This window comes from Rhinoderma darwinii, chromosome 4, assembly GCF_050947455.1.
Source record: "Rhinoderma darwinii isolate aRhiDar2 chromosome 4, aRhiDar2.hap1, whole genome shotgun sequence".
Taxonomy (NCBI): Eukaryota; Metazoa; Chordata; class Amphibia; order Anura; family Rhinodermatidae; genus Rhinoderma; species Rhinoderma darwinii.
Genome location: NC_134690.1, coordinates 401,539,862 through 401,563,304, shown reverse-complemented (window position 1 = coordinate 401,563,304; position 23,443 = coordinate 401,539,862). Strand labels below are relative to the sequence as shown.

At 46.4% G+C, this 23,443-nt stretch overlaps 1 protein-coding gene across 1 annotated transcript in view; it reads left to right on the top strand.

The window, feature by feature from the left end:
- PLB1 (phospholipase B1) overlaps positions 1-23,443 on the top strand; it is a 105,735-nt gene that overhangs the window by 63,364 nt on the left and 18,928 nt on the right. The window contains exons 38-41 of the mRNA XM_075863770.1: positions 858-958; positions 5,852-5,933; positions 20,391-20,495; positions 21,237-21,332. Coding sequence (XP_075719885.1) covers positions 858-958; positions 5,852-5,933; positions 20,391-20,495; positions 21,237-21,332 — 384 coding nt within the window. The remainder of the gene's footprint in view (positions 1-857; positions 959-5,851; positions 5,934-20,390; positions 20,496-21,236; positions 21,333-23,443) is intronic.

Sequence of the window (23,443 nt, the reverse complement as noted above, 5' to 3'; positions counted from 1 at the left end):
TGATCGCTGGGAGTCCCAACAGGAGGACACTTTGTGATCTGCTTACTGTCAATGGACCCTTCCAACAAGTAGGGATTGCCCAAAGTGGAGAACTCCTTTAAGGGGTTGTACAGAAGTAAAGAATTCTGAATGATATAACCGTGTAACCATACAGTGTGGTCTCTGAGCGATATACTGACAAGGACAGTCCATTACAATGTTCCGGCACTCTCTGTGCCAAGGAGCGTCAGTCCTACCACTCCCAGGACACCTCTGTAATTACTGCTCCATGGGGTCGCTCGCAAGTCGCAGTAAAATATGACTCACAATCATCCTTAATGTGGTTCCATATGAGAGAAAAAGTTGTGGGTTGCTTGATTGGATTTTTTGCAATTGTCACACAACTTTTCTCCCCATAGGGAATTATTGAGTCACGATAATGCCACGATTTTACCACAACTCTGTTGGCGGCCATAGCCTTAGGACGCGACCTCAATGTTCCCCTATGGTGAAACATTGTGGTCCCACCGATAGCACTAACCAAGCCATCACATGAACAAGGGGCTCCGTAGAGGGAAAAATACAGATTTTGCTGTAGAATGTTTTCAACACTTTGTTAAATAGCAATAACTCTCAGTCCTATGGTGCTGTCTGCAGGCTTCTGTCAATGGAAATGTACTCATGATGGAGTACCACAGAAACCAATGGTGATCTCTTGGTGAGAATTACAAGCTGAACAGATTGCCATGAACGTGGTGACATGGAGTGCCGGGGCTCTTCCAGCAACTTAATAGTCCACCCTCACCTCTATAGGACCTGTCAGAGGAGTTTTGGCTGTTACTCAACTTGAAAGTCTCACGCTTATGTATTTCTCTTAGATTCCCAAGGCCTTTGTCAACCTGGTGGAGGTGATGGACATTCTCCCGCTGAGAGAAGCCGTGCTGGATACACGTGTGAAATGTCCAACTGTAATTACAAGGTATGATAACTGAGAGGATAGAAGCAGTGGCGGATTAAGAAGACCATGGGCCCTGGGCTGTTACCCAAACTTGGGCCCCCCTTCTCCACCACCACCCTGCCGCGCCGTAACTATTGCTAACACTACCTAAACACTAGTACACAAAGTAGGCACATTATGCACAAAGTACACACAGTACGCACATTATGCACAAAGTACGCACATTATGCACAAAGTACGCACATTATGCACAAAGTACACACAGTACACAAAGTAGGCACATTATGCACAAAGTACGCACATTATGCACAATACACAAAGTACCACATTATGCACAAAGTACACAAAGTAGGCACATTATGCACAAAGTACGCACAGTACACAAAGTACCACATTATGCACAAAGTACGCAAATTATGCACAAAGTACGCACATTATGCACAAAGTACGCACATTATGCACATTATGCACAAAGTACGCACATTATGCACAAAGTACACAAAGTAGGCACATTATGCACAAAGTACGCACATTATGCACAAAGTACACAAAGTACCACATTATGCACAAAGTACACAAAGTAGGCACATTATGCACAAAGTACGCACAGTACACAAAGTACCATATTATGCACAAAGTACGCACATTATGCACAAAGTAAGGACATTATGCACAAAGTACGCACATTATGCACAAAGTACACAAAGTATGCACATTATGCGCAAAGTACGCACATTATGCACAAAGTACACAAAGTACGCACATTATGCACAAAGTAGGCACATTATGCACAAAGTACACAAAGTATGCACAGTACACAAAGTACCACATTATGCACAAAGTACGCACATTATGCACAAAGTACACACATTATGCACAAAGTACACAAAGTACGCACATTATGCACAAAGTACCCACATTATGCACAAAGTACACAAAGTACGCACATTATGCACAAAGTAGGCACATTATGCACAAAGTACGCACATTATGCACAAAGTACGCACATTATGCACAAAGTATGCACATTACACAAAGTACCACATTATGCACAAAGTACGCACATTATGCACAAAGTAGGCACATTATGCACAAAGTACGCACATTATGCACAAAGTACGCACATTATGCACAAAGTAGGCACATTATGCACAAAGTATGCACAGTACACAAAGTACCACATTATGCACAAAGTACGCACATTATGCACAAAGTACGCACATTATGCACAAAGTACGCACAAAGTACGCACATTATGCACAAAGTACGCACAAAGTACGCACATTATGCACAAAGTACGCACAGTACAAAGTACGCACATTATGCACAAAGTACGCACAGTACACAAAGTACACACATTATGCACAAAGTACACAAAGTAGGCACATTATACACAAAGTATGCATAGTACACAAAGTACACACGAGTATGCACATTATACACTAAGTAGGCACATTATACACGAGTATGCACATTATACACAAAGTACACCTTGTAAACACATGAATATGGACATTAAACATACATGAATATGGACATTAAACATACATGAATATGGACATTAAACATACATGAATATGGACATTAAACATACATGAATATGGACATTAAACATACATGAATATGGACATTAAACACACATGAATATGGATATTAAACACACATGCACTTACCTTTTATGTCTTCACTGCAGCTCTTCTCCTGCTCACAGCACAGAGCCCGCCGACAGTCTCCCCTCCCCCATGTCCCGACAGCTAGCAGCAGAGATGTTTAGAGCAGGGAAGGGGGGCTGGAGGGGGAGCTTCTAAAGCAGCACAGACCACGGCTGCTAAGTAGAAGCAAAGCTCCCCTCGCCTGACAGGTGCGGTCCTGGCACCGGGGCTCCCTCCGGTGCTAGCGACGCCACTGGGCATGAGGGGGTTCGGGCGGTCATAGGCTCCTTGGGCCCCCTGGCAGTCTTGGGCCCCGGGCGACCGCCCGAAACGCCCTAATGATAATCCGCCACTGGATAGAAGTGCTGCTATCCGTCACCGCACCCCCCAAAAAACTCCACAATTTTGATTGTATCCTTACATAGATACATTTGAAATGAAATAAGGGTAAGTAGGGCCGGTTTTATTGACAATGTGCAACAAGCAAAGTGGAAAGTTTTCTCATAGTTTTAGGCTACGTAATACCGCCATATAGTTCCAAGATAATGCTGCCACATACAGCGCTTATAATACCACCCTACAGTAAATAATACCTAAATAATATTACAGTTATTTCATAGTAAATAATATGCGGTATCCAAATAATACTTCCTTAGGCCTCGTTCACACAGAGTTTTGGGATTTTGAGGCAGATTTTGTACTTCCTGCACGTCGTTTGCCGCGATTTTTGCCGTGTTTTTCGCTCGCGCCCATTGATTGCTACGGGCAAAAAACTCTGCGAAATACGCTTTCTCTGCCTCCCATTGATGTCAATGGGAGGTCAGAGAAGATAGGGCATGTCCCTTCTCTCCGCCCCCGCCTCCCATTGAAATCAATGGGAGGCATTTTCGGCCAGTTTTTGACGAGTTTTGCGGAGCGGTTTCCGCTCCAAAAAGCTTGTCAAAATACTCCGTGTGAACAGGGCCTTAGGGAACACACGTAATACTGCCATATAGTGTACACATAATACATAATAATACCTCCATACACTGCTAAATAATACTGGCTGGCTATAGTTTGCTCCTGGATTTCATGTTCTCAGGGGCCCCCAGGAAAAAAAAAAGCAATTGCCCAGTTTGCCCCACCACTAAAACCGGCCCTGGGATTAGAAGAGTAGTCCAATCCTGAAATGTGTAGCAAGTGTCACTTAACTGTAGTGATCGCCCTCTAACAAGATCTTCATACAGAAGAATTAAAGGGGTGCTCTGCTTTGGATGATCCTTACTTGTGACCTTAAAGGTTGCTTCCTACTGTCTATTAAATCACATGCAAGAATGAATTTCATGCCTCAAAATTACTATTGGATTGTTAGAGGGACATAAAGGGGGTGCTTTATAGTGAGCTATTCCAGGGCAAGGGGCCGATATACTGTCCTTGCCTCAGGGCACTCTGCTTACTATGCCTGGCCCTGAACCCCACATACGTTTCTTAATATCTGGGACCTCTGTTTGTGAATTGATGCAGCAAATGATGATGTAGATGACTATTGTGAATGTGAGGTGCTTGGATGTCTAGCGTCTGTTCTAATCTATGGTTTCATTTAATGTCGTTCTAATTTATCAGGCTGTAATTTGACTATTTGACAGACCGTAAATATTAACGTCTGTATTCTGTTTCTTTCTTCTACTCATATTACTGATTCCATGGAACATAATAAGATACACGACTGTTAGTTTAAAGTTTATTGTGTCAAATTTTTTTAAATAATAACTATAAAAAAAGGATACATTTTTGACTGCCTGTAGCCACCACTAGGGGGAGCTTAGGAGCTTACAGCATACTGTCTATACATTACACAGAATTACACAGTATTCAGAAAAGTCATAAGCTCCCCCTAGTGGTGGCTGCAGGTAGCCAGAAATTTTCCATTTCATGTCTATGCAGGGGATTTGGAGCTCTGTTTCAGAAAAATAAAAGGACCGACGCTTTAAAGATATATTCAGAAATTAATCAGCACAGAATGTTGGACCTAAAAACCATGTGTCATCCAAAGATGGAGATTCACTTTAGAGATAACGAATTTTACGTACAGTAGTATTCTACAACATGTAGTAGTAGAATAGTATAGTGTTGGCACATATAGCTCAGACACGGACCATGGATATGAGTCAGTATAAGGCCTCATTTACACGAGCGTATTATACGCGCGTGCGACGCGCGTGCTTTTCACGCGTGTCGTACGCACCTATAATAGTCTATGGGGCTGTTTAGACGATGCGTGAATTTTGCGCAGCGTGAGTGCGTTGCGTAAAACTCACGACATGTTCTATATTCTTGCGTTTTTCACGCAACACGCACCCATTGACTTCAATGGGTGCGTGAAAACAACGCATGCCACACTGACGGTCCTGCGTTGCATGCGCGAAAATCACGCAAGAGCTGTCAAACTCCTGAATGTAAACAGAAAAGCACCACGTGCTTTTCTGGTTACAAACATCCAAACGGAGTGTCAAATTAGAGATGAGCGCACCGAACTTCACCGGGTTCGGCCGAACTCGTTTTAACCGAACCCGGCAAAAAATGTTCGGGTACGCGACGTCAGGAGACAGTCACTGCCCACGGTGCTGAAAGACTTAAACTGTTTCAGCACCATGGACAGTGACTTTCGATCACAATATACATATACGTGTAAAAAAAAAAAAAGAAGTTCTGACTTACCGATAACTCCCGGCTTCTTCCTCCAGTCCGACCTCCCGGGATGACAATTCAGGCCAAGTGACAGCTGCAGCCAATCACAGGCCAAGCACAGGCTGCAGCCAATCACAGGCCAAGCACAGGCTGCAGCCAATCACAGGCTGCAGCGGTCTCATGGCCTGCCGCGTCATCCTGGGAGGTGGGGCCGGATGACAAGAGAGGGACGCGTCACCAAGGCAACGGCCGGGAGACCGGACTGGAGGAAGCAGGCAGTTCATGGTAAGTGTGAACGTCTTTTTTTATTCACAGGTTGGTGTAGATTGTGATCGGCATTCACTGTCGAGGGTGCTGAAAGAGTTACTGCCGATCAGTTAGCTCTTTCAGCACCTTGGACAGTGACGGGCGTCGACTACCTCATCTCTATGATGGCGGCTGCGCGAAAATCACGCAGCCGCGCATCATACACGGATGACACACGGAGCTGTCAATTGCCTTTTGCGCACGCAAAACGCAGCGTTTTTTTGCGTGCGCAAAACGCACACGCTCGTGTAAATGAGGCCTAACACGTATTGCTTGTGTCTGTTCCCAGTATGCTGTGTCCCTGTTTACTGAATGTCCAGACGAATACTCGAGAGTTGGAACTTATAAAGAGCACCAACAACGCATATCAGGTACAAGTCTAATTCACTGCATTATAGTGTGAACAAGTATTAATGGCATAAAGTGCATCAAAAACCCATAAAATAACAATTCTGGAACTTGTTTTCTTAGAACTCTAAATTTTGCCTTTGCTCTGTTACTCTTCCTGGAAATGAATTAATAAATTGGCATCTTGGTATTTTTATTCCCTTTGTCAATGGGGTGTGTCCCTACACAGCCTGACACCGTCCAATCACTGCTGACAGTATCACACTCTGTAGGGATGGTAACGCCCAGTTGAGACTTTTTACATACATTTCCAGGAGGAATAATAGAGAAACGGAACAATGCACAGTTATAAAATATTTCAGAATTCTTATTTCATTGGAATACAATTATTATACTACATCACAAAGGAGAACTGACAGCTCCTCTATACCACACCACACAGGAGAGCTGATAGATCCTCTATACTACATCACACAGTAGAACTGACAGCTCTTCTATACTACACCACACAGGAGAGCTGACAGATCCTCTATACTACACCACACAGGAGAACTGACAGATCCTCTATACTACACCACACAGGAGAACTGACAGCTCCTCTATACTACATCACACAGGAGAACTGACAGCTCCTCTATACTACACCACACAGGAGAGCTGACAGATCCTCTATACTACACCACACAGGAGAGCTGACAGATCCTCTATACTACACCACACAGGAGAACTGACAGATCCTCTATACTACACCACACAGGAGAGCCGACAGCTCCTCTATACTACACCACACAGGAGAACTGACAGATCCTCTATACTACACCATACAGGAGAGCTGACAGCTCCTCTATACTACACCACACAGGAGAGCCGACAGATCCTCTATACTACACCACACAGGAGAACTGACAGCTCCTCTATACTACACCACACAGGAGAGCTGACAGATCCTCTATACTACACCACACAGGAGAGCCGACAGCTCCTCTATACTACACCACACAGGAGAACTGACAGATCCTCTATACTACACCATACAGGAGAGCTGACCGCTCCTCTATACTACACCACACAGGAGAGCTGACAGATCCTCTATACTACACCACACAGGAGAACTGACAGATCCTCTATACTACACCACACAGGAGAACTGACAGCTCCTCTATACTACACCACACAGGAGAGCTCCTCTATACTACACCACACCACACAGGAGAGCTCCTCTATACTACACCACACAGGAAAGCTGACAGCTCCTCTATACTACACCACACAGGAGAGCTCCTCTATACTACACCACACAGGAGAGCTGACAGCTCCTCTATACTACACCACACAGGAGAGCTGACAGATCCCCTATACTACACCACACAGGAGAACTGACAGCTCCTCTATACTACACCACACAGGAGAGCTGGCAGATCCTCTATACTACACCACACAGGACAGCTCCTCTATACTACACCACACAGGACAGCTCCTCTATACTACACCACACAGGAGAGCTGACAGCTCCTCTATACTACACCACACAGGAGAGCTGACAGATCCCCTATACTACACCACACAGGAGAACTGACAGCTCCTCTATACTACACCACACAAGAGAGCTGGCAGATCCTCTATACTACACCACACAGGAGAGCTGACAGATCCTCTATACTACACCACACAGGAGAACTGACAGATCCTCTATACTACACCACACAGGAGAACTGACAGATCCTCTATACCACACCACACAGGAGAGCTGATAGATCCTCTATACTACACCACACAGGAGAACTGACCGCTCCTCTATACTACACCACACAGGAGAACTGATAGATCCTCTATACTACACCACACAGGAGAGCTGACAGATCCTCTATACTACACCACACAGAAGAACTGACAGCTCCTCTATACTACACCACACAGGAGAACTGACAGCTCCTCTATACTACACCACACAGGAGAGCTGACAGATCCTCTATACTACACCACACAGGAGAACTGACAGCTCCTCTATACTACACCACACAGGAGAGCCGACAGCTTCTCTATACTACACCACACAGGAGAGCTGCCAGATCCTCTATACTACACCACACAGGAGAGCTGACAGCTCCTCTATACTACACCACACAGGAGAACTGACAGCTCCTCTATACTACACCACACAGGAGAGCTGACAGATCCTCTATACTACACCACACAGGAGAGCTGACCGTTCCTCTATACTACACAACACAGGAGAACTGACAGCTCCTCTATACTACACCACACAGGAGAGCTGACAGATCCTCTATACTACACCACACAGGAGAACTGACAGCTCCTCTATACTACACCACACAGGAGAACTGACAGCTCCTCTATACTACACCACACAGGAGAGCTGACAGCTCCTCTATACTACACCACACAGGAGAGCTGACAGCTCCTCTATACTACACCACACAGGACAGCTGACAGCTCCTCTATACTACACCACACAAGAGAACTGACATCTCCTCTATACTATACCACACAGGAGAGCTGACAGCTCCTCTATACTACATCACACAGGAGAGCTGACAGATCCTCTATACTACACCACACAGGAGAGCTGACAGATCCTCTATACTACACCACACAGGAGAACTGACAGATCCTCTATACTACACCACACAGGAGAGCTGACATATCCTCTATACTACACCACACAGGAGAGCTGACAGCTCCTCTATACTACACCACACAGGAGAGCTGACAGATCCTCTATACTACACCACACAGGAGAGCTGGCATATCCTCTATACCACACCACACAGGAGAGCTGATAGATCCTCTATACTACACCACACAGTAGAACTGACAGCTCCTCTATACTACACCACACAGGAGAGCTGACAGATCCTCTATACTACACCACACAGGAGAGCCGACAGATCCTCTATACTACACCACACAGGAGAGCCGACAGATCCTCTATACTACACCACACAGGAGAACTGACAGCTCCTCTATACTACACCACACAGGAGAGCTGACAGATCCTCTATACTACACCACACAGGAGAGCCGACAGCTCCTCTATACTACACCACACAGGAGAACTGACAGATCCTCTATACTACACCACACAGGAGAGCTGACAGATCCTCTATACTACACCACACAGGAGAACTGACAGATCCTCTATACTACACCACACAGGAGAACTGACAGCTCCTCTATACTACACCACACAGGAGAGCTCCTCTATACCACACCACACCACACAGGAGAGCTCCTCTATACTACACCACACAGGAAAGCTGACAGCTCCTCTATACTACACCACACAGGAGAGCCGACAGCTCCTCTATACTACACCACACAGGAGAGCTCCTCTATACTACACCACACAGGAGAGCTGACAGCTCCTCTATACTACACCACACAGGAGAGCTGACAGATCCCCTATACTACACCACACAGGAGAACTGACAGCTCCTCTATACTACACCACACAGGAGAGCTGGCAGATCCTCTATACTACACCACACAGGAGAGCTGACAGATCCTCTATACTACACCACACAGGAGAACTGACAGATCCTCTATACTACACCACACAGGAGAACTGACAGATCCTCTATACCACACCACACAGGAGAGCTGATAGATCCTCTATACTACACCACACAGGAGAGCTGACAGATCCTCTATACTACACCACACAGGAGAACTGATAGATCCTCTATACTACACCACACAGGAGAGCTGACAGATCCTCTATACTACACCACACAGGAGAACTGACAGCTCCTCTATACTACACCACACAGGAGAACTGACAGCTCCTCTATACTACACCACACAGGAGAACTGACAGCTCCTCTATACTACACCACACAGGAGAGCTGACAGATCCTCTATACTACACCACACAGGAGAACTGACAGCTCCTCTATACTACACCACACAGGAGAGCCGACAGCTTCTCTATACTACACCACACAGGAGAGCTGCCAGATCCTCTATACTACACCACACAGGAGAGCTGACAGCTCCTCTATACTACACCACACAGGAGAACTGACAGCTCCTCTATACTACACCACACAGGAGAACTGACAGCTCCTCTATACTACACCACACAGGAGAGCTGACAGATCCTCTATACTACACCACACAGGAGAGCTGACCGTTCCTCTATACTACACAACACAGGAGAACTGACAGCTCCTCTATACTACACCACACAGGAGAGCTGACAGATCCTCTATACTACACCACACAGGAGAACTGACAGCTCCTCTATACTACACCACACAGGAGAACTGACAGCTCCTCTATACTACACCACACAGGAGAACTGACAGCTCCTCTATACTACACCACACAGGAGAGCTGACAGCTCCTCTATACTACACCACACAAGAGAACTGACAGCTCCTCTATACTATACCACACAGGAGAGCTGACAGCTCCTCTATACTACACCACACAGGAGAACTGACAGCTCCTCTATACTATACCACACAGGAGAACTGACAGCTCCTCTATACTACACCACACAGGAGAACTGACAGCTCCTCTATACTACACCACACAGGAGAGCTGACAGATCCTCTATACTACACCACACAGGAGAACTGACAGCTCCTCTATACTACACCACACAGGAGAGCCGACAGCTTCTCTATACTACACCACACAGGAGAGCTGCCAGATCCTCTATACTACACCACACAGGAGAGCTGACAGCTCCTCTATACTACACCACACAGGAGAACTGACAGCTCCTCTATACTACACCACACAGGAGAACTGACAGCTCCTCTATACTACACCACACAGGAGAGCTGACAGATCCTCTATACTACATCACACAGGAGAACTGACAGCTCCTCTATACTACACCACACAGGAGAGCTGACAGATCCTCTATACTACACCACACAGGAGAGCTGACAGATCCTCTATACTACACCACACAGGAGAACTGACAGATCCTCTATACTACACCACACAGGAGAGCCGACAGCTCCTCTATACTACACCACACAGGAGAACTGACAGATCCTCTATACTACACCATACAGGAGAGCTGACAGCTCCTCTATACTACACCACACAGGAGAGCCGACAGATCCTCTATACTACACCACACAGGAGAACTGACAGCTCCTCTATACTACACCACACAGGAGAGCTGACAGATCCTCTATACTACACCACACAGGAGAGCCGACAGCTCCTCTATACTACACCACACAGGAGAACTGACAGATCCTCTATACTACACCATACAGGAGAGCTGACCGCTCCTCTATACTACACCACACAGGAGAGCTGACAGATCCTCTATACTACACCACACAGGAGAACTGACAGATCCTCTATACTACACCACACAGGAGAACTGACAGCTCCTCTATACTACACCACACAGGAGAGCTCCTCTATACTACACCACACCACACAGGAGAGCTCCTCTATACTACACCACACAGGAAAGCTGACAGCTCCTCTATACTACACCACACAGGAGAGCTCCTCTATACTACACCACACAGGAGAGCTGACAGCTCCTCTATACTACACCACACAGGAGAGCTGACAGATCCCCTATACTACACCACACAGGAGAACTGACAGCTCCTCTATACTACACCACACAGGAGAGCTGGCAGATCCTCTATACTACACCACACAGGACAGCTCCTCTATACTACACCACACAGGAGAGCTGACAGCTCCTCTATACTACACCACACAGGAGAGCTGACAGATCCCCTATACTACACCACACAGGAGAACTGACAGCTCCTCTATACTACACCACACAAGAGAGCTGGCAGATCCTCTATACTACACCACACAGGAGAGCTGACAGATCCTCTATACTACACCACACAGGAGAACTGACAGATCCTCTATACTACACCACACAGGAGAACTGACAGATCCTCTATACCACACCACACAGGAGAGCTGATAGATCCTCTATACTACACCACACAGGAGAACTGACCGCTCCTCTATACTACACCACACAGGAGAACTGATAGATCCTCTATACTACACCACACAGGAGAGCTGACAGATCCTCTATACTACACCACACAGAAGAACTGACAGCTCCTCTATACTACACCACACAGGAGAACTGACAGCTCCTCTATACTACACCACACAGGAGAGCTGACAGATCCTCTATACTACACCACACAGGAGAACTGACAGCTCCTCTATACTACACCACACAGGAGAGCCGACAGCTTCTCTATACTACACCACACAGGAGAGCTGCCAGATCCTCTATACTACACCACACAGGAGAGCTGACAGCTCCTCTATACTACACCACACAGGAGAACTGACAGCTCCTCTATACTACACCACACAGGAGAACTGACAGCTCCTCTATACTACACCACACAGGAGAGCTGACAGATCCTCTATACTACACCACACAGGAGAGCTGACCGTTCCTCTATACTACACAACACAGGAGAACTGACAGCTCCTCTATACTACACCACACAGGAGAGCTGACAGATCCTCTATACTACACCACACAGGAGAACTGACAGCTCCTCTATACTACACCACACAGGAGAGCTGACAGCTCCTCTATACTACACCACACAGGAGAACTGACAGCTCCTCTATACTACACCACACAGGAGAACTGACAGCTCCTCTATACTACACCACACAGGAGAGCTGACAGATCCTCTATACTACATCACACAGGAGAACTGACAGCTCCTCTATACTACACCACACAGGAGAGCTGACAGATCCTCTATACTACACCACACAGGAGAGCTGACAGATCCTCTATACTACACCACACAGGAGAACTGACAGATCCTCTATACTACACCACACAGGAGAGCAGACAGCTCCTCTATACTACACCACACAGGAGAACTGACAGATCCTCTATACTACACCATACAGGAGAGCTGACAGCTCCTCTATACTACACCACACAGGAGAGCCGACAGATCCTCTATACTACACCACACAGGAGAACTGACAGCTCCTCTATACTACACCACACAGGAGAGCTGACAGATCCTCTATACTACACCACACAGGAGAGCCGACAGCTCCTCTATACTACACCACACAGGAGAACTGACAGATCCTCTATACTACACCATACAGGAGAGCTGACCGCTCCTCTATACTACACCACACAGGAGAGCTGACAGATCCTCTATACTACACCACACAGGAGAACTGACAGATCCTCTATACTACACCACACAGGAGAACTGACAGCTCCTCTATACTACACCACACAGGAGAGCTCCTCTATACTACACCACACCACACAGGAGAGCTCCTCTATACTACACCACACAGGAAAGCTGACAGCTCCTCTATACTACACCACACAGGAGAGCTCCTCTATACTACACCACACAGGAGAGCTGACAGCTCCTCTATACTACACCACACAGGAGAGCTGACAGATCCCCTATACTACACCACACAGGAGAACTGACAGCTCCTCTATACTACACCACACAGGAGAGCTGGCAGATCCTCTATACTACACCACACAGGACAGCTCCTCTATACTACACCACACAGGAGAGCTGACAGCTCCTCTATACTACACCACACAGGAGAGCTGACAGATCCCCTATACTACACCACACAGGAGAACTGACAGCTCCTCTATACTACACCACACAAGAGAGCTGGCAGATCCTCTATACTACACCACACAGGAGAGCTGACAGATCCTCTATACTACACCACACAGGAGAACTGACAGATCCTCTATACTACACCACACAGGAGAACTGACAGATCCTCTATACCACACCACACAGGAGAGCTGATAGATCCTCTATACTACACCACACAGGAGAACTGACCGCTCCTCTATACTACACCACACAGGAGAACTGATAGATCCTCTATACTACACCACACAGGAGAGCTGACAGATCCTCTATACTACACCACACAGAAGAACTGACAGCTCCTCTATACTACACCACACAGGAGAACTGACAGCTCCTCTATACTACACCACACAGGAGAGCTGACAGATCCTCTATACTACACCACACAGGAGAACTGACAGCTCCTCTATACTACACCACACAGGAGAGCCGACAGCTTCTCTATACTACACCACACAGGAGAGCTGCCAGATCCTCTATACTACACCACACAGGAGAGCTGACAGCTCCTCTATACTACACCACACAGGAGAACTGACAGCTCCTCTATACTACACCACACAGGAGAACTGACAGCTCCTCTATACTACACCACACAGGAGAGCTGACAGATCCTCTATACTACACCACACAGGAGAGCTGACCGTTCCTCTATACTACACAACACAGGAGAACTGACAGCTCCTCTATACTACACCACACAGGAGAGCTGACAGATCCTCTATACTACACCACACAGGAGAACTGACAGCTCCTCTATACTACACCACACAGGAGAACTGACAGCTCCTCTATACTACACCACACAGGAGAGCTGACAGCTCCTCTATACTACACCACACAGGAGAGCTGACAGCTCCTCTATACTACACCACACAGGACAGCTGACAGCTCCTCTATACTACACCACACAAGAGAACTGACATCTCCTCTATACTATACCACACAGGAGAGCTGACAGCTCCTCTATACTACATCACACAGGAGAGCTGACAGATACTCTATACTACACCACACAGGAGAGCTGACAGATCCTCTATACTACAACACACAGGAGAACTGACAGATCCTCTATACTACACCACACAGGAGAGCTGACATATCCTCTATACTACACCACACAGGAGAGCTGACAGCTCCTCTATACTACACCACACAGGAGAGCTGACAGATCCTCTATACTACACCACACAGGAGAGCTGGCATATCCTCTATACCACACCACACAGGAGAGCTGATAGATCCTCTATACTACACCACACAGTAGAACTGACAGCTCCTCTATACTACACCACACAGGAGAGCTGACAGATCCTCTATACTACACCACACAGGAGAGCCGACAGATCCTCTATACTACACCACACAGGAGAGCCGACAGATCCTCTATACTACACCACACAGGAGAACTGACAGCTCCTCTATACTACACCACACAGGAGAGCTGACAGATCCTCTATACTACACCACACAGGAGAGCCGACAGCTCCTCTATACTACACCACACAGGAGAACTGACAGATCCTCTATACTACACCACACAGGAGAGCTGACAGATCCTCTATACTACACCACACAGGAGAACTGACAGATCCTCTATACTACACCACACAGGAGAACTGACAGCTCCTCTATACTACACCACACAGGAGAGCTCCTCTATACTACACCACACAGGAAAGCTGACAGCTCCTCTATACTACACCACACAGGAGAGCCGACAGCTCCTCTATACTACACCACACAGGAGAGCTCCTCTATACTACACCACACAGGAGAGCTGACAGCTCCTCTATACTACACCACACAGGAGAGCTGACAGATCCCCTATACTACACCACACAGGAGAACTGACAGCTCCTCTATACTACACCACACAGGAGAGCTGGCAGCTCCTCTATACTACACCACACAGGAGAGCTGACAGATCCTCTATACTACACCACACAGGAGAACTGACAGATCCTCTATACTACACCACACAGGAGAACTGATAGATCCTCTATACTACACCACACAGGAGAGCTGACAGATCCTCTATACTACACCACACAGGAGAACTGACAGCTCCTCTATACTACACCACACAGGAGAACTGACAGCTCCTCTATACTACACCACACAGGAGAACTGACAGCTCCTCTATACTACACCACACAGGAGAGCTGACAGATCCTCTATACTACACCACACAGGAGAACTGACAGCTCCTCTATACTACACCACACAGGAGAGCCGACAGCTTCTCTATACTACACCACACAGGAGAGCTGCCAGATCCTCTATACTACACCACACAGGAGAGCTGACAGCTCCTCTATACTACACCACACAGGAGAACTGACAGCTCCTCTATACTACACCACACAGGAGAACTGACAGCTCCTCTATACTACACCACACAGGAGAGCTGACAGATCCTCTATACTACACCACACAGGAGAGCTGACCGTTCCTCTATACTACACAACACAGGAGAACTGACAGCTCCTCTATACTACACCACACAGGAGAGCTGACAGATCCTCTATACTACACCACACAGGAGAACTGACAGCTCCTCTATACTACACCACACAGGAGAACTGACAGCTCCTCTATACTACACCACACAGGAGAACTGACAGCTCCTCTATACTACACCACACAGGAGAGCTGACAGCTCCTCTATACTACACCACACAAGAGAACTGACAGCTCCTCTATACTATACCACACAGGAGAGCTGACAGCTCCTCTATACTACACCACACAGGAGAACTGACAGCTCCTCTATACTATACCACACAGGAGAACTGACAGCTCCTCTATACTACACCACACAGGAGAACTGACAGCTCCTCTATACTACACCACACAGGAGAGCTGACAGATCCTCTATACTACACCACACAGGAGAACTGACCGCTCCTCTATACTACACCACACAGGAGAGCCGACAGCTTCTCTATACTACACCACACAGGAGAGCTGCCAGATCCTCTATACTACACCACACAGGAGAGCTGACAGCTCCTCTATACTACACCACACAGGAGAACTGACAGCTCCTCTATACTACACCACACAGGAGAGCTGACAGATCCTCTATACTACACCACACAGGAGAGCTGACCGTTCCTCTATACTACACAACACAGGAGAACTGACAGCTCCTCTATACTACACCACACAGGAGAGCTGACAGATCCTCTATACTACACCACACAGGAGAACTGACAGCTCCTCTATACTACACCACACAGGAGAACTGACAGCTCCTCTATACTACACCACACAGGAGAACTGACAGCTCCTCTATACTACACCACACAGGAGAGCTGACAGCTCCTCTATACTACACCACACAGGAGAGCTGACAGCTCCTCTATACTACACCACACAGGACAGCTGACAGCTCCTCTATACTATACCACACAGGAGAGCTGACAGCTCCTCTATACTACATCACACAGGAGAGCTGACAGATCCTCTATACTACACCACACAGGAGAGCTGACAGATCCTCTATACTACACCACACAGGAGAACTGACAGATCCTCTATACTACACCACACAGGAGAGCTGACATATCCTCTATACTACACCACACAGGAGAGCTGACAGCTCCTCTATACTACACCACACAGGAGAGCTGACAGATCCTCTATACTACACCACACAGGAGAGCTGGCATATCCTCTATACCACACCACACAGGAGAGCTGATAGATCCTCTATACTACACCACACAGTAGAACTGACAGCTCCTCTATACTACACCACACAGGAGAGCTGACAGATCCTCTATACTACACCACACAGGAGAGCCGACAGATCCTCTATACTACACCACACAGGAGAGCCGACAGATCCTCTATACTACACCACACAGGAGAACTGACAGCTCCTCTATACTACACCACACAGGAGAGCTGACAGATCCTCTATACTACACCACACAGGAGAGCCGACAGCTCCTCTATACTACACCACACAGGAGAACTGACAGATCCTCTATACTACACCACACAGGAGAGCTGACAGATCCTCTATACTACACCACACAGGAGAACTGACAGATCCTCTATACTACACCACACAGGAGAACTGACAGCTCCTCTATACTACACCACACAGGAGAGCTCCTCTATACCACACCACACCACACCACACAGGAGAGCTCCTCTATACTACACCACACAGGAAAGCTGACAGCTCCTCTATACTACACCACACAGGAGAGCCGACAGCTCCTCTATACTACACCACACAGGAGAGCTCCTCTATACTACACCACACAGGAGAGCTGACAGCTCCTCTATACTACACCACACAGGAGAGCTGACAGATCCCCTATACTACACCACACAGGAGAACTGACAGCTCCTCTATACTACACCACACAGGAGAGCTGGCAGATCCTCTATACTACACCACACAGGAGAGCTGACAGATCCTCTATACTACACCACACAGGAGAACTGACAGATCCTCTATACTACACCACACAGGAGAACTGACAGATCCTCTATACCACACCACACAGGAGAGCTGATAGATCCTCTATACTACACCACACAGGAGAGCTGACAGATCCTCTATACTACACCACACAGGAGAACTGATAGATCCTCTATACTACACCACACAGGAGAGCTGACAGATCCTCTATACTACACCACACAGGAGAACTGACAGCTCCTCTATACTACACCACACAGGAGAACTGACAGCTCCTCTATACTACACCACACAGGAGAACTGACAGCTCCTCTATACTACACCACACAGGAGAGCTGACAGATCCTCTATACTACACCACACAGGAGAACTGACAGCTCCTCTATACTACACCACACAGGAGAGCCGACAGCTTCTCTATACTACACCACACAGGAGAGCTGCCAGATCCTCTATACTACACCACACAGGAGAGCTGACAGCTCCTCTATACTACACCACACAGGAGAACTGACAGCTCCTCTATACTACACCACACAGGAGAACTGACAGCTCCTCTATACTACACCACACAGGAGAGCTGACAGATCCTCTATACTACACCACACAGGAGAGCTGACCGTTCCTCTATACTACACAACACAGGAGAACTGACAGCTCCTCTATACTACACCACACAGGAGAGCTGACAGATCCTCTATACTACACCACACAGGAGAACTGACAGCTCCTCTATACTACACCACACAGGAGAACTGACAGCTCCTCTATACTACACCACACAGGAGAACTGACAGCTCCTCTATACTACACCACACAGGAGAGCTGACAGCTCCTCTATACTACACCACACAAGAGAACTGACAGCTCCTCTATACTATACCACACAGGAGAGCTGACAGCTCCTCTATACTACACCACACAGGAGAGCTGACAGATCCTCTATACTACATCACACAGGAGAGCTGACAGATCCTCTATACTACACCACACAGGAGAGCTGACAGCTCCTCTATACTACACCACACAGGAGAGCTGACAGATCATCTATACTACACCACACAGGAGAACTGACAGATCCTCTATACTACACCACACAGGAGAGCTGACAGATCCTCTATACTACACCACACAGGAGAGCTGACAGCTCCTCTATACTACACCACACAGGAGAGCTGACATGTCCTCTATACTACACCACACAGGAGAGCCGACAGATCCTCTATACTACACCACACAGGAGAGCTGACAGCTCCTCCATAATACACCACACAGGAGAGCTGACAGATCCTCTATACTACACCACACAGGAGAACTGACAGCTCCTCTATACTACACCACTCAGGAGAGCTGACAGCTCCTCTATACTACACCACACAGGAGAGCTGACAGATCCTCTATACTACACCACACAGGAGAGCTGACAGATCCTCTATACTACACCACACAGGAGAACTGACAGCTCCTCTATACTACACCACACAGGAGAACTGACAGCTCCTCTATACTACACCACACAGGAGAGCCGACAGCTCCTCTATACTACACCACACAGGAGAGCTGACAGCTCCTCTATACTACACCACACAGGAGAACTGACAGCTCCTCTATACTACACCACACAGGAGAACTGACAGATCCTCTATACTACACCACACAGGAGAGCTGACAGCTCCTCTGTACTACACCACACAGGAGAGCTGACATATCCTCTATACTACACCACACAGGAGAGCTGACAGCTCCTCTATACTACACCACACAGGAGAGCCGACATGTCCTATTCAATACTAACACATGGAGTGACAGTCATGTACCGTGTCACCTGTTTCAGGTTACTCCAATACGAATATTACTCCCATAGTGTGCCAAAGGTATACACTGCATCATAATGTATATATAGTTTTGATATATATATATATATATATATATATATATAAACCATAGAGCAGAGTAACGGCACCAGGACTTCAGTTTAGATGAAACAGGGTGGATTTATTGACCTCAAGTGAGCGACATTTTGGCTCGTTTGAACCTTTCTCAGGCTTTCTCTAAGTTACTCCAATACAAATATTACTCCCATAGTGTGACAAAAGTATACACTGTATTATAATGTGTATATTGTTTTGATACATAGATATGTGTGTATATGTATGTGTGTATATATATATATATATATATATATATATATCCCAAAAAATGTGCAGTGTTCCCTAGAGTGTGATAGTGATATACAGTGAGATTTCCTAGAGGCCGGTGACAGAACAGCTTTGGTGGATATGACAAGATGTAGATATGAAATATCAATAGTCTTGATGTGAAGTATACAAGCTTTTAACCCTTTCCTGACTAGTCAATTTCTCTGCCCTTTACAGCACAGTCTTCAACAATTGATTAATTCCGGAAGATACAATACCAGAGAAGACTTCACTGTGGTTCTCCAGCCATTTTTCCAGAATCCAAAAATTCCACATCTCTCGGTAATCCGTGTATTATTTTTGTATTCAGACTATGTGCCATCCTCTTCTATTATAATTTTTTTAAATTACTCAATTATCTTCATTCTATAAAATCTCTCGATTCTATGTATTGGTGGTTCCTACAAAGATCAGTCTAATTTACAGCATTTGTATATAGTTGTCTTGGGGCTTATGTGCACACGTTATGTTGTATACTCTAAGCATATGTTAAGAGTTTTATATTCATTCTGTTGATAATTTTATTTTCCCTTAAAGGCAACATTATAAAATATTTACTCACCGATGTCCACTGATTTCATGGACAATGAATTAGCGTCCAATAATTTGGTGTAATGGTTCAATTTCCGAAACTTTCTGTAAAATAATTTGAAGACCCTAAAAAGTCCATTGTGTCCAGTAGTATGGAGCCCACAATCATCCCCTGCAGACCCTTGCAAACATTGGTAATTTTCCCTGCTTTACAGTGCCACACTGCTCTGTAAAAAATATGTAAAAAAAGATGCCCCGACACAGCTAACCACTTCCTGTTCCTACACTGATCTGTGTAACCTCTCAAGGGATGGAACAGCTGTCACTTGGCAGCAGCTTGGTTAGTGGGAGAATATGACTTTAGGGGGGCATGTAGATGGAGTAAATAGTTGTATACTAGAACGTGTCCTACCTCTGAGTCATTTACATTCAAATAATATAATTCAGATCATTTCATTCAGCTGTATTGATTATGATTTCCCTATTTTTAAGACCGGAGCACCTGATATTACCTATCTTGCACCCGACTGTTTCCATCTCAGCCAGAAGTCTCACTCTCAGCTAGCACGGATGCTCTGGAACAACATGGTAAAGCCATTCACGTATTTATCATCTATGTGATTCTCATTATCTTTATTGCTGTTTTCACTGATATTTTAGTTTATTTTTACCAACTGGAAAATGTTCACAAGCTGCTATTGATGGATCCTTTATTTTTATTATGTGCTTATAGCAGCCAGGTACACGGCAATACGCTGGTATCCCGGGAGGCTTCATTTTAGGAGGTTAGCTGCAGCATGTATTAGGGTATACAAGCCATAATTATCATAAAAATAAAGCCATGACTGGATCTGTCAGAAGCAGTTACCTACTTGATGATGGTTTCCATGCAGTGACGGATTCTTTTTCTACACTGCATGGAATAAATACTAAGTAAAAAAAGAAAAAAAACTGTGAAAACAGTAAAAATGTAAAGTAAACATAAATTACAAAAATTCTGTTGTCTATAGCGTTTATATTATTGGAAGGTGGAGTTTCATTTTACGTTACCCCATTGGCTTCTATGGTCTTCAGTTCATGATACAATCCTCATATATACAACTTTTCTATGTTAGAATTTCATACACTGTTTTACAGCTTATTCATGGCTAGTATGGATTAACGTACGCCAAAAGTATGTGGACCCGTCATGGTCCTGGGGTATGTGGACCCACTGGGCCGCTCCGCCGTAGCGGAGTGGCAGCTAGCCAATCACCAGTCTATGCAAAAGTCTTTAGCACAAGAGAACCTGTAAGAGTCCAAACAGACACGAGGTGTAGCCGTTGCTGTCGCACAGATGGTTTGTGGCACAAATGATGCTTGACGTGGCAGATGACACCAGACGTGGCAGATGACACCAGACGTGGCAGATGACACCAGACGTGGCAGATGAGACTCACACGACTCCAACAATAGGCTTAAGGCCCTATTACCCCGGCTGATTTTGTCCGGTGCTGCGAGCGCCGTTCAACGAAACCGCTCGTTGATCAGCGCTCGTTTTCTCCTGTTACTCCGATCGCTCGTCTCCATACATTTCCATCATGTCTGCAGCGCATCTCCCTGTTTAGACACCATTGATGTGCTGCCGACAACATTCAAATTTTACTTTTTTAAAACGTTTGCTCGTTCATCTGCTGATCGATGCCCTGATTACAAGGGGCAATTATCGACAATGAGCGTTCCATGAACGATTGTTTGCCCGATAATCGACCGGTGTAAAAACCCCTTTAGGCTCAGGAACAAACACAGCAACAGGATACGAGAAGCAGGATAGGGGAACACTGGGAGCAGGATACAACTAAGGGACCATTTGCAATACGAACATGGGTAGACCACAACAACGCTCAGGCAAGGAGTGGAAGGGCAGAGCCCTTTTTATAGTCCAGGGTGATCTGTGGATTGATTGGGTAACTTTTTGCATGTGCGCGCGCTGGTACTTTATGGGCGGGGACAATCACGTGTGCGCACCCTAGAAGACACTGTAGAGCAGAACGGCCACGTTTACTGGCAGATGCTGGCAAAAAGTCTGCGGTCGCGGCCGTCGGAAGGTGAGGGAAGGCAGCGGTCTGCGCATGTTACAACTCCCTTTTAATCACTTAATTCAGGTCTTTCATTCACATTGCAAACCGATGCATAAAATCATAGGATGTCCCCTATGCCACAAGTCACGAGTGATGGTTCTCGGCTCACTATCTGGCAGTCTGATAGAGTAATCTTGATTTGGCAGATGGCAAGAAAACGCTACCTATCAAAATGCTTAGTGCCTACTGTAAGATTTGGTGGAGATGGGGTAATGGTCTCGGGATATTTTGCAGATTTTGGCCCATTATTTCCAGGGAAAGGTTAATACTACAGCCTTTCCTACTCCCCGTGTATACAATGAGCTCCATAAAGACATGGGGTGAGGAGTTTGTTGTGAAGGAACTCAAGTGGCTGCACAGAGCCTAGACCTCAGCTCCATCCAACAGTTTTGGATGAATTGGAATGCCAATTGTGAGCCAGACCTTCTCCCCCAACATCAGTGCCTGACCTCACAAATGGGCACACATTCCCACAGACACCCCAAAATCTGGTGGAAAGCCTTCCCAGAAGAGTGGGGTTTATTATAGCCGCAAAAGGGGGCCAACTCCATATTAACGCTCTTGGTTTTAGAATGGGAT